The sequence below is a fragment of the Dermacentor andersoni genome, chromosome 5 (assembly GCF_023375885.2).
Source record: "Dermacentor andersoni chromosome 5, qqDerAnde1_hic_scaffold, whole genome shotgun sequence".
Taxonomy (NCBI): domain Eukaryota; kingdom Metazoa; phylum Arthropoda; class Arachnida; order Ixodida; family Ixodidae; genus Dermacentor; species Dermacentor andersoni.
The window spans coordinates 100,231,735-100,245,445 of NC_092818.1; the positions used below are offsets into that span (position 1 = coordinate 100,231,735).

Here is a 13,711-nt window from a genome sequence, read left to right on the forward strand (position 1 = left end):
ACGTAAATGGTCTTATAGAGATATGTTCCTGGAGCTCTTGCCTGATCGAAGCTATATGAGCTAGCTGAAGATGAGCCGTATGATTTGTGAAGTTTACTTACGTCGCAATGGTGGAGGCAAGCGCGGGCTACAGGCACATTAAACAAATGTACCGCTTGATTTGCGTGCAATTGCCGATCGCATGTCGTGATGCGCGAGCGCCGCGGGCTCTGAGAATCAAAACTGCGCCTTCTGAAGAACTATGAAGAACATGACGTCAGTGGCACCTGGTGGCACTCCATGCAGGCTCACGGATTCTGACGTAACGGGTGCGCGGGTGAGCAAAAATACTGCTTGCTCGCACCGCTCTGATCGTTGGGAAAGATAGCGCATCATTCGCACTGTAAGGCCGGAAAACGGTGTAAGACAGGCACGATCTGTCAAATGAAACGATCTATCGAACGAAAGCTTAGTCCGCGGCGCGGTTGATTCGTGAGAAGACGACGACACCGATGGTGCGGCCTAAGCCGCCCGGCCGACGTTTGACGATGAGTCCCGGAGGCACGGCCAAGACGCCCGGTAAGCGGTCGTGCTCAATGCACCCGCGTGTGCGTTTCAAGCGGCTCCCCTTCTACGAAGTCCTGGCCAAACTTATGCTACCAACGCGCCTCGCGACCAGCGGAAGCACAGACTGGCAGAAAGTGAGTCTTCATTTTCAGTTCAGATCGGAGGACTTGACGGACATTCGCTCGTCGGTGACATATAAAACGGCATCGATTCCGGAGTTCAAAGTGCAAGTGCACCTTCGGTTCTGTTTGCTGAACACGAGACACGAGCAGGACGACAGCTACCCTTCCGATCTGGCCTTAAAGGTCAACGGTCGGCTCGTTTCAGTGCCAGCGCCGATTCCCTCCAAGGTCTCCGACGGGGCGACCGAATGGATACGTCTGCCCATCGACATCGTCACCTCCTGTTTTCTGTCTTCTTCTGTGAGAAACCAGGTTTCTGTGACCTGGCGGCCCGTACGCGACCGTGAGTACGTCGCTGGTGTGTTCCTGGTCAGGAAGCTGTCGGTAGCGACGATTCTTAGCGGGCTGCAGCAGCAAAGCACGCAGAGGGCATCCCTCACGAGAGCGATGATCAAGAAAAAGATGCAGCGCCGGGCGAATTGCGACGATGTCGCGGTGACGAGCTTTCGCGTTCCGCTCACGTGCCCGCTGAGCCGGGCGCGAATGAGCGTCCCGTGCCGCGGTCGTGCGTGCAAGCACCTGGAGTGCTTCGACGCCTCCAACTACCTGCAGATCAACGAGAGGAGGCCCGCGTGGACGTGCCCCCTGTGTGGTCAGCAGGCAGCATTCTCGTCGCTGCTCGTCGACCAGCTGTTCGTTCGTATCGTTGCGGAGGCGCCCGGCGACTGCGACAGCGTCGTTTTCCGCGAGGACGGGTCCTGGGCTCCGTCGGCGTCCCGGAAGGAGGTTTGTGACGTCGACGATGACGCCGCCACTACCGCGACACCGTCCCCGTCGAGTGCTCGGAGTTCAACACCACCTTCGCGGTCCTCGCCTACCGAGCATTGCAAGCGGCCCAAGATGGAGGTTGTTGACTTGACCGAGCTCAGCAGCAGTGACGGGGAGGAGGAGGAGGTGAGCAGTGCTCCGTGGCGTCAACTCTAGCGGCGCGCCTGTATATATATATATATATATGGCACCAGAACACTTGCCCTGGACCTATATAGCGATACGTTCCCGGTACCGCTGCATTCCGCCTCCTCCCTTGCATCACCTGTGGCGAGGTGACGTCACCGCAGGGATTTATTTATCAAGTTTAAGGAGCGGCGATGGCCACGGCGGGATATAGGCGCTTCCCAGTGCCACATTCCAAGTGCGTGAAGCCGTAACACGAATGGAAGCATCAGTACCCCTCAGTTTCCCAGTATCCCTGATCATGTGGATGCAGCGCGTTGATTCGCTTTTATGGCACCGTTTAAACGACTTGCACAGACCTTGGCGCGCCTTGCTAACGTGCGCGATTGAGTGCAGCCGCGTTTTCAGTGCTGCGTTGAAAGTGTCCATCGGTATAATGATCCGTTGTCGTGGCGGGCATTTATATAAATGGGGCGTTCCGGATTTTATTGCTCTCGTACGTGTTGTAACGGTAAGAGCAGACAGGTAGAATAAATCGAGCTGTTCGCTTGTGAATGGATTCTAGTGTTTTGTTATGGTTTACTTGAAAAGGGCCAGTATAGCGGTGGGCACAGGCGTACTTAAAGGGAAGCTGAAACACTTTTCGAAAAAAATGAGTTCTCTGCGGCATTCTACAGTTTTGAGTCCCCTGAACACGAATATCTGGTTCAAAAATGGCGGAAACAAACGCAAGCGGCTGTTTTTCCAAGAAAACGCGCACCAGCGCCTCAGGGCATCGCGCGAACGCCGCTGTTGGCCGTGATTGGTCGGGGCCGCTGTGACGTCGTTGGCGGTAGTCGCCGGTCGGCGCCGCCGCATGTCTCCGTTTCAGAGCGTAGCACCATTCCTTTCTCTCTGGTAGCACGCGGTTCTGCTGTTCTGGCTTCATAGCTGAGTTGCAAGATGGAACGTTCTCGCTGTCTCCGACAGCTTGTATTGTCCCCATACGTGTTTGAACCCACAGCCGATACGGAAAAGGATGGCGGCAACAGAGTCAACGACGATATTGAGTGTGCCAACAGCGAGAGCGATGTGTGCACCTTCTCGCGCGCTCGAAATCTTAGCTGGTACGCATGTTTTTTTTTTTTTTTCATGTAGCTGCACGTTGCAATGACGGGAGAAAAAATGCGCTAAAGTGTCACTGGGAACATGCTGCTGGAAGAATGCCGAAGCACTAACTTCTCATTAGATTTACACGGGTGCAATTCCGCGATGTCAAGCACCTTGCCGCTGCTTGTCTAAAGTCCCGTGGTTTTTTCAGCGTTGATACACGATCGCGAACATAAGTGCCGCGTTTCAAAGCGCGCACATGCAGTGCTGTGAGGTACAGTCATGGAAGTTGCTTATCATACACATCCAGAGATGACCAGAGGTATTATATGTGCAATATTCATACTATGGTTCGACGACTTTGCGAGTGTGGCTCGATCAAGAATCGGTATGCGTGCTCCATGCTAGTGTTGACATAAAGATATTAGGCAGTTTTAGCACCGCCGTGTGGTAAACACGATAACTGAACCGTACGTCGAATGTCACTAGGCAAGCCTACACTCCATTTGATACCTCAGGTGCATCGCTGTGGAAGCTACGCTCGAAGTCCTGTCACCAAAATTTATTACTGCGCGCGTTTCCGTCTATGCTTCGCAGCGTGCCAGCGGCGTTTGCTCGCGCGAGCATGCACGTGAAGCTGCCGCGACGGGCTGCAATTAAAAAATACCGAAAAGAATTTTTTTTTAAAAGGACGTGTTAGCAGCCGTATAAGTACACGGATGGTTTCTATGGGTAAATTCTTTTTTTTTTTTCATTCCGAACTGAGCTTATATATGGAAAGCTTTCTGAAAAATCGGGTCAAGAAACACCGAACTTTTTCTAAGTGCGAACGCAGTCACTGCAAGAAGTATCTCAAGCCTCCATAGCGTTGCACCTGATGTATGAAACGGAGTATAGCAACGCTAGCAACAACGCGTTTTCGCATTTGTCGTAAGGCTATCCGGCTACGCTAAAACTGTGTTACCAGACGTTAATAGCTGCAAATATTCGTATTTCTCCAGTGCATCAATGTGGGCCTAATCACGCTTTCATTAAACTAGGTGCAGCTGCATGTGCGTATGTGCGTATTGATGGAAGATGAAGAGAACTGCTTGTGCTGCCAGGAGGTGCAAGAGATTAGGAAAAAACAGAAGCGCACGCAGTGCGTAACAAGTTCAAGACAATTCAGGACTGTGTGCCTCACTCAGCAGGGCAGTACTGGAAGTGGCACTTGCCCAGAAAGGAGTCGAACCGGCTGGACAAGGCAAGAAGTTTACACACAGGTGTGAAAATGATATGGCCAATGGAAAAAGAGTGATGCAAAAGCAAGTTTTTTTTTTTTTTACAGGCAGTTGAGGTATGCAGCATACCGCCAGTTTGTCTGGCTAGTATGGAAAAAGTTGGGAAAGAAGAACCGTCGAATTCTGCCAAGCTGTGTACTTGAAGCTGTTCGGGCTTCAGTCGCGCCGATTTAATTGGAATACCGATTGCCCGCATCGTTGTCAAGCTCCGATGATAGTCACTGTCGCGGAAATGGTCCGAGCACAGCAAAGTTGATTTCGTCGGCACGAACTTATCTCTCCTCACCGCACGTACCCACTGCGCTGCAAGCTTCTTTTCCTTTGGGAATTTGTGAAACACCACATCGTCTCGCCCGCCTGTGTTCGCGCAGCCGAATGCTGCACAGAACGAGGGCATGTTGGTCGCCCTTGGCTGTAGGCACTCACGCAGCACAGAAGGAAAGAACAGTTTACGAAAATCGCAAAACAAACGTGAGCGGCGGCGGCAGATCTCTCGTAGCGTCGTTCAGTAAAGCGCAGGACGGAAAGACGCATGCCAGCACATGGCAGCACGCCGGTCCGCAGCTCGGTTGGCTCGGTCTCCGCCCATGACGTCACTCTCGCCGGTTCTCTCCTCTGCCAACGTCCTCACCCGGCGCTCCGGGAAGCGATGGGGGCGTGTCCGCGCGGGTGATTTAGAAAGCGATTTCCGCCCGTTATATTAACAAAACGAAAAAAAAAAAATTCAGAACCGTAAATTATTAGGTCTGTTCTTCCCAATCCCAGCAATTCATAGAAATTGAAAACCGTTTCAGCTTCCCTTTAAGTTTGGGACGTAGAATGGTTTTATGGACAATTTCACAGAAAGGGTGGACGAAAGGTTACGACGTAGCCAAGTGCACGGCTAGCAGAATTTGTGCGCTTGGTACGAAGCGACCAATTAAGATCATGATAGATGTCTACACAAAGCATATAAGAATCTGCATGAGTTATACTGGTGTTAATGCTGTGTGTTGGGGGAAGATACGATGGTGGTGGAAAATAATTATATTTTACTTACGTTCGGCATCACAAACCTGGTTTCGCACCATTCCATCTTAAGAGAGTAGAAGCGTCGGCATCGGATACTTCCAGAGTGTTGTTAATAATGTAATATAACAACTTTTCTACAGCCGCTTCCTGTTTGTCTCGTCACGACACAGAATGTGGGAGCAGTACTCTGCGTCGTTTTGACACTCATTCTGGCTCACTCGATCAGTTGCCTCGTTTACTGCTACGCATTGTGAGAGCCGATGTAGCAGCATAACGGACGGCCGAGCGAGCCGGAGCGATTGTCAAAACGCCCCTATGTCCAGCTCCAACATGACGACATAGCGTGTCGATCGTGACGTCACGAACGTATCCTCCTGGAAAACTAAACCGAAACTGGCTGTAGAAAAGCCATTCAATTATTCACGGCGTCCTGAGGCTTGTGGCTATCTTTGCCAGGGTTTAGACCAGTTCAGACTAAAGCTTTAGGACTTGCATTTAACGCAAAAAAAAAGAAAAAACAAGTGCAACACCAGTTGAATAGGCGAAAATTTCATTTAGGGCCCTGTGCGTTTCGTTCCGTTGTAGAAGGGGTTCTGAAACGGCCGATCCTTTTTTCTTTTTTTTTTGTGGCAGCTTACATGCTGCGTGGCAATACTTATCGGCGTTTAAAGCCCGCGAAGTATGAAGTAAAACCGCGTGACTGCGCTCGCGCGCTATCGTATTGCAGCGCCTCTCAACCTTGCTTCGAGCCTATCGCTTATCAGGGAGGACGGCGTTTCTCTTCCGTGTGCCACCGCCAAAAAAGATGCTGACGCACTGTGAAGCCGATGCCACGGTCCCCGCGCACGGTTCTTTCCCACGAAGCGAGGTTGAGAGCTCTGCAATACGATAGCGCATGAGCTGTCACGTGCTTTTATTTCATATTTCGCGGGCTTTCTTTAAACGCCGAAAAAAAAGAAAAGGAAAGATCACCAAGCAGCATGTACGTCAGCACAAGAAAATTGGATCGGTCGTTTCTGAATCCCCTCTACAACGCAACGAAACTCACATAGCCCTAAAGTGAATATTAAAAATATTGCATAATTCATCTTAATCGACTAATTAAGCGGAATGTAAAAATACAGTTTCATTCAGCTGCGACTAACCACTTTTCCCTTTTTTTTTAAATTCTTGGTTCAAGTTACGTGAAACGCCTTGTATATATGTATGGGCGTAGTAGCGAAACTCCCACGGAAGCCCACAATCCTGCAATTTCGGCTTGTTGAGGCACGGCAGCGCCATCTCTATCTTGTGGGACAAACTTCTCGGAGGGCAAAAATCAACGCCTTCCGTTCGAGTATACCCTTCTAGAACACCATAGTTCGAGGCTTGTGATGCGAAGTCGCCTGTACTGCGCTAGCTCACATCACATTGCATTACACATCTTACACAGAGCGCACAACAGCACAAATGAAGCGTAATTGAGCACATTCGCCGCAACATTGCGTCACAATGCAACACGAATGCGTTTACTGACCCATCTGCATTTGTATATAGCCCTCATTCTATAATGACTAGCATTACACCGGTGATAATTGAGAGTTTCGCATGGATCATCTCTCAGCGCACCTAGCGGAATCGGCGAAACGCACCAGCCTCCAAGATGGTCGCGCACGCTGCCGAATCTCGGAGGCTCCCAATTTCAGTTTCGCTTCTTGTTTTTTTTTTGTTTTTTTTGTGACCCATACCTTTGCTTAAATCGCGTGATTTCATGCAGGCGCTTGTGCCGCAGTTTATATGTTATGACGACGAGCGCGCAAATGTGTTTCACTCATGTTAGTTTCATTTAAATTCATATTTGCTGTTTCAAGCTGCAACTTAGCGCCACAATCATGCCAACTATTGAGGAAGTAGAACTTTATTGCTTATGATATTGTACGTCTAGTAACTCACGCCAAAAGGTGTATTGTAAATAAATGTGCCGTGTTCCTTAAATATAAATGAACTTGCTGCACAGTCAAGAACACGAAAATAGCAGACAACAATTTATTGTAAGAGGCAGATACATGAAAACGGGAAGAAACAACGAAATGCAAGTAATACGGGTGTCACATGGCGCACTTTTAAACGCGATCAAGCCCAATCCGATTTGAATTTCTCACTCACGATTGGTTCTTTTGCGCAAGCTGCGCGATGGCGCCAATATCCGTCGCGAATTTCAATCCGGATCGGACTTGTTCGCGATCGCAAGTGGTCGTGTGACACCGGTATAATGGAGAATAGTTGAAAATGAATGGCGTGATGGCAATAACTTTGCACAAGCAAAACACATAGAAGACGTGTTGCAACTATCCAGATAATGAAAAAGAAAACTGCAAATACACGACAGCAATTAATTTACTTAAAATCGGATTGTTTTCGAAGGAAAAAAAAATATGACGTGTTTCTTGTACTTCTACGAAGGAACGTGAATTAGGGCAGCAAATTTATGTGAATGGTAGCGTTCCGAAATAAAATGGCTGCAAAAATAATTGAGCACGCACCAACATCTTCATCCCGAATGTGTAAGCCAGTGTGTCCGTCATTAAAGAGCTGCAATTAAGCACTTTGTGTTGGGGGTCTTCACCTGCTGTCTTCGAAGCCTTGCAATCGTCTTCTGATACTTGGAATTTTGCCCTTGAGTATGCGTGATGTCCTTTGGCTGTGCAGTGTATATTGAGGAAATGGTGGAGATTCCTGCAATACGTAGAATGACAGACAGAAGGTAAGCAATACTGGAGGCTTCAAAGCTATTGAATGTAGACGCTACGTTCCTTCGTATTAGCAATATTGGAGCCTGCAAAGCTTTAAAATGGAGATGCTGCGTTCGCTCATGCAATGCGCATTTTATTTTATTTTTTGTTAAGGAAGCACTGTTACAAAGGCTAAGGAACAAGTAACTTTCTACGGAAACGACTCCATACACAATTAAAACATGAGAACACGTATTTTCAGCCCAATGCAGAATAGCTAACAACGCTCGAGCGCATGTAGCTTGCTACAGAGGTTGGGAGAGAGCGCATTATTGCCATACTGCAAATATTGGACGTGTTCCGCTTAGAAATAACTACATTTCTTTTGCAGAAGTAGAGCACCATACTTTTTCAGCAGTCGCCGCGCGTATCGTAAAGCTCTCTGCCCCGAACGGCATGTGTTCATAGGCCACATTTCTTAACGGACCATTTTCTTTTATTTTATAACTTCGACATTGTAACGAACGTGCATCGCAGCTCGGACGCTGCCGCATCATTGTTTTCGCTAGCATCACCGCTCATTGCTGCGCATAAAAAAAGAGCACGAAATGAAAGTCAGCGTAGCAAATGGGCAGCAGCTATTCATGGCTGCAAGGCCGCCGTCACTCGTTCATGCGGCGGCTAACAGTGACATAACGAAATGCGAAGAGAATAAGTCGTTAACAACGCGCGAAAGAATTTGCTGTGACCTTACCATGAAACGGCGACGAAGCAGTCGCTGGCAGAAGAACCCAACAACGATACTCAGGTGCATTTTACAGAAAGAGCCCGGCGGAGCGCTCTACCAAGGCTTCGCACATGTTGGGTCGTGCCCAGTGGTCGTGCCGCCTGTCAAGCTGCTAGCCGTAGCCGCAGCCACATTTTTCTTGATAGGCTCTGCCACCTAGCGGAATCGGCGAAGCTGCATAGCTCGGCCTATGGCTCGGCAGCGAAACGGCTCGAGTGTCCGCTCTTGTCGTGTACTATGTTACTCTATGGTAAACTCTTTTCGCGACGACGTCACGGGCGCGATATTCAGCGAACGAAAGACCACGCGTGCGCGCCACTCTGATCGGCTACAGAAAGCGCGTCATTCACAGCGAAGCAGGGAAACCGGCGAACTGCGCTAGAGCCACGCGACGAGAACAAACCGATTATTGTCTGGCCACCAGGGCGCCGCGTTCGCGCAATCCAACTGCGAGCGCGGCCGCGATCCGGCGCAAAAGACGACGACGTTGCGGCCGTGTAGCCGCCGCGTGTCACCTACTCCGAGAATCTCCAACTGCGACCGGTCACGATGAGTCCCAGACGCTCGGAGAAGAGGCGCATCAGGCGGGCGTACTCGCGCGGACATGCGGTGTACTCGGGCGAGCAGTTCAAGAGGCTGCCGTTCTACGAAATCCTGGCCATACTCCTTCAGCCAACGCGCCTCAAGACCAACGGTAGAGGCAGCACGCACAACACGAGTCTGCCGTTCCAGTTCCTGCCTCATCACGTGAATGACATTTTAAAGTCGCTGACGCGGAACACGGCATCAATGTGGACAGAATTCGGGGCAGAAGTGCACCTTCGGTTCTGTTTGTTCGATAGGTACGAACAGCAGGACGACAGCTACCCTTACGATCTGAGACTGGAGGTCAACAATCAGCCGCTTGCCCTTCCAGAGTCGATTCCCGTCCATTCCTCCGGAGGGCTGAGCGGACGAATACGCCTGCCGATCAACATCCTCCCTGCCTGTTATCTGGATGCTTCGGTGAAAAACAAGGTTTCGGTGTCCTGGCGGCCCGAACTAGACCGTGAGTACGTCGCCGGTTTGTTCCTCGTTCGGAAGAAGTCGGTAGCGACGATTCTGCACGAGCTGCGGCAGAGAAGGATGCAGAGTGCAACCCTGACGAAAGCGTTGGTCAAGAAGAAGGTGCAGCGCCAGGCAAGCTGCGACGATATCGCGGTAACCAGTCTTCACATTTCACTCACGTGCCCCCTGAGCAAGAAGCGAATGAGCGTTCCATGTCGCGCAGAGGAATGCAAGCACCTTCAGTGCTTCGACGCGCCCAGCTACCTGCAGGTCAACGAGACACGGCCCACCTGGACGTGTCCCGTGTGTGGCAAGCGGGCCCCCTTCTCGTCGCTGGTCGTTGACCAGCTGTTCGTTCGCATCGTTGCGGAGGCGCCCGGCAACTGCGACAGCGTCGTTTTCCGCGAGGACGGGTCCTGGGCTCCGTCGGCGTCGCAGGAGGAGCTTTCTGACCGCGGAAATAGCGCCGCCGCAACGCCGTCCTCGTCGACTGCTTCGCGTTCAAAACGACATTCGGCGTCCCTGTCTAGTGACCAGGTTGGGCGGGCCAGCAAGCGGCGTAAGGAGAAGGTTGTTGACCTTACCGTGGATGTTATTGACCTCACTGAGCACAGCAACAGTGAGGAGGCGGACGGTGGCTGTGCTGGCGTGTGCCTTCGCCCAGAACATGCAAGCGCTGGGCATGGCCCTGGTGAGACGCTCAGTACTAGTCCACCCACTCTGCTTCCACCCCCTCCGCCCCCACCTCGTATCATCTCTGATGATGTTTATTCAGCGCCGGACTTTGGGGAAGCCACAAACGGTGCCGGCATCAAATTTGATCTGCGCAGAATCATATTGTGAAGGGCGTAGCATATGTGTTCATCGTCGGCCTTCTGCTCTGGTGATGTGGGCGCTACGCGTTACTCAGACTCGTTCCTTTGGCGTTGTTTCCAGGTGCCGCACCAGCATTGGCGCGCCTCTTGAGATGCATTGGCTCGTATAATTGTCTCTGTACTTAAAGTGCCCATGGATGTTGACCCGTTTTCGTGTGCGGTATATTTTTTTTAATTAATGTGAACGGTGCATCCCGTGTGCCCTATATAGTAGTTGCAAGCGTGGTTCCATTCTTTGTATCATTTTTTTCCCCCCATAGTTTCGTCGGCTGTGGATAGTCGTCTTTCGCGTCGATAAAATCGAATTCTGATAGCAAAATGAATCCGGATTATTTATCAGTTCGTTCTAGCATCGAGCACATCGAGAAGAGTGTGCTCAGTGCTACATCTCCATCACCCTCTCCCCTCGAGTTTGGTTTGAAATGGGGCAACTGACCGTTTATTTAACAGATTGGCTGCGTGTGCCGGCGTACATGCTTTTGTAATCGTCCGTTGCCGAAAGATAAATCATCATTTTGCTGCCTCTTCTGCGTCATCGGTGTCGAACTGCCTTCTGGAAATACTAACAAGCCAGATTCCGACTGCCAGTCGCGGCTTATTTCAAAGCTGATTGGCAGGCAGCACTGGCGTGTTAACGTGGTCACGCTTGATCTTTAGTCACGAGTGTGCACTGACGTCTACAGTGTCCGCACATTACGCGAAGAGCTCTCGGTCACGTATTTAATCCTAGTAATGCTTAAACATTCTTTGGCGAGCTCCCATGCAGCCCTGTCACGCGAAAAGTGTAATGCCTTGCGTCCACACACATACACACACTCACACACACAAAAAGCGTAATCTGCAAAATTAAGACATTTAATCGTTGTGATGGTGTAAATGTATATGATTGGTAGCTTTTAAGCGGTAAGGAACAATTTAAAGAAAAAATCGGAAAGAATACTCAGAGATACACAGGACTTCTTAGAAAATGCATAGGGAAGCTTATAGTAGGGGTGGGCAAACTGAAATGTGGGAGTGGGTCAACTTGTAATTTGCGGGTGGGCCAACCCAAAATTTGACTGGGGGTCAACTCGAAATTTGGACGTGGACAAAAATTGGGGGTGGGCCAACTTGAAGTTTGGGTTTGGGCCAACTTGAGATTTCGAGGTGGCCCAATGTCCCATTGAACGCTGCTGAGCGTCCTTTAGAGTTCCGAAGACTTCGCGGGCAAGCGGGCGCGTTGAGAGCTGGGCGCATTTTCATTGGGCCTCTCTGCCGCGCAGTCAGAGCACAGGCGAGAGCTTTGCGTGGACAAGGAAGGCGCGCATAACACAGGCTTGCGACAGCGAGGGTGGCATGGCGTCGCAGCGATCCACTCGCCGCACGGCCTGCTGCGGCATATGGTGTCAATCAAGCTTCCTTCCTTTCTTTAGATCACTATCATCATCTTTCGACCGCTCTGCTCCGTTGAGGCGCGTTCGTGCCTGGCGTTGCGGCTGAATTGATGTACGACTGCACTGAAGGGCCGGATGCGGCCAGAAAATCTGCCGATTCTCTACTAGATCCGGCTTCTATTTGGACCCAATATATTAAACTTATTTTTAATTGCTAGGTAGGGGAGTGCTTGAGGCCTGCTTCACCTCCGCCGCTGGTCAGCCCGGTATTACAATATATCTCCGGGATAAGCCCACGATTTTTGCACAGGCACAACAAGAATGCACGGAAGCCTAGCCATAAACAGCGTCGCTGCAGTAAAACGGAAGTCACAGCCGAGTCAAACAACGCTTTCGCATTAGTACACGATTCTTGGAATTTCTGAAGCTTTTTCAAATGTTTCCATCAATGACGTACGTATAACGGATGCGTAATTTTCATCGACTGGTGTTCTGCAGCGCGAGAATATAACCGCGCTTCAATCGTATGCCCGTAATTGGTGTCGCTGCCCATTCGTTTGCAACCGCATTTCAGCCTCGCAAGAGGCGCCATAAACTGGCACCACATGCGACCTCACGGATGCTGACGTCACAGGCACGCTATTCAGCGAAGAAAGACTACGCGTGCGCGCCACACTGATCAGCTATAAACCATTTTTTCATGGGCGCCACCATGATGATGATGATGATCGTAGTGGCCCTCCCCGTTGGAATGGGTGGTCACACTCACTGTGGCTTGGCCGAAAAGTTTAAAGATAGAAATAGATAGGGATTGCTACACAGTGACGCCATCTATGGGCAGTCGGCATGCTGGCTTGGGCGAGCGCTCCGTTTTGCATGGGAGGCATACGATCGGCGGTAGTTTCTGGCGTTTGTTATCGCGCTCGTGTGGTCTATTTAGTATAACGTGGCGCCTTCTACGTGGTAAACGGTTCTGTGACACGTACTCAAGTGGTTAAAGTCGGTATGGCCGGACTGTCTGCTGGCGTACGTTGAGGCGAACGGACCACGCAGCGCGATGTGTGCGCTCATGTTTGAGCGTATACAATCAGCCTCGGAGATCACTTGTGCATTTCTGAATGTTCCATTCACTAATGTGACCGTATTGCAGTATTCTCCTCTAGTTCTAATCTGTGGTTTGGGAGCAATGAAACATACGCGACGATGGTAACAGCGTGGGTACCGTTCTGCTACGATAGGAGCTGTGCTGTTACACTTTGACAAGCGTTCAAACGGTTAGTTGCAGATTATATTGTGTGACTACTTGGTTCGGTGGATGAGGTTGCCACCCATCAATAAGATAGTTTCGGTTAGTAATAACAGCACACCTTACAGTGTGAATTAAGCTTGTCCATCAAAGCGACCGTTTACGAACTGCGCGAGCGTCCTAAGCAGTGGTAGGTGCGGGATTACAGATATATATCTTCTACAGATATCTTCTATATAGGGCATGGTCCAACCAGACGGCATAAACGTTTACAGATCTATAAACATTGTGCGGCGTGACTATGCGAGGTCGTATTACGGCGTTAGCCCGTTTTCTTCTTTTTTGAGAAAAAGGATGATAATCGATCTTTTTATTCGGTTGCGTTCGTTCCGTTCTCTATGAGGCACTCACACGTATTGCGGAAATTTTGTCCTCAAAAATAGCCATCGTATACTTTTTACGCGATCCCTCTCATATATTATGGCTTTACAGAGCAAAAAGTTAATACCGAAGGACATAGCTATATATGTATCATGCTGGTTCACCAACCGCAATGATCGCTGTGTTGAGCAGCGCCATCGGCCTCGCGCTGGAGGTTAGCGTAGAGATATAATTTCAAGCCTACTAGACTTAAAATGCGTGATAACGATGCCGGTGTATCACAAATATT

At 50.1% G+C, this 13,711-nt stretch overlaps 3 protein-coding genes across 7 annotated transcripts in view; all 3 read left to right on the plus strand.

Moving 5' to 3' along the window:
* fra (neogenin protein frazzled) overlaps positions 1-13,711 on the plus strand; it is a 311,161-nt gene that overhangs the window by 11,750 nt on the left and 285,700 nt on the right. The window lies entirely within an intron of this gene.
* Positions 324-2,181, plus strand: LOC126530963 (E3 SUMO-protein ligase PIAS2-like). Its single transcript, XM_050178300.3, has one exon. The coding sequence runs from the start codon at positions 492-494 to the stop codon at positions 1,650-1,652; it is 1,161 nt and encodes a 386-aa protein (XP_050034257.2). The 5' UTR covers positions 324-491; the 3' UTR covers positions 1,653-2,181.
* On the plus strand, positions 8,729-10,945 carry LOC126530962 (E3 SUMO-protein ligase PIAS1-like). The gene has a single exon (XM_055070883.2). It carries the CDS (start codon positions 9,050-9,052, stop codon positions 10,388-10,390), a length of 1,341 nt encoding a protein of 446 aa, XP_054926858.2. The 5' UTR covers positions 8,729-9,049; the 3' UTR covers positions 10,391-10,945.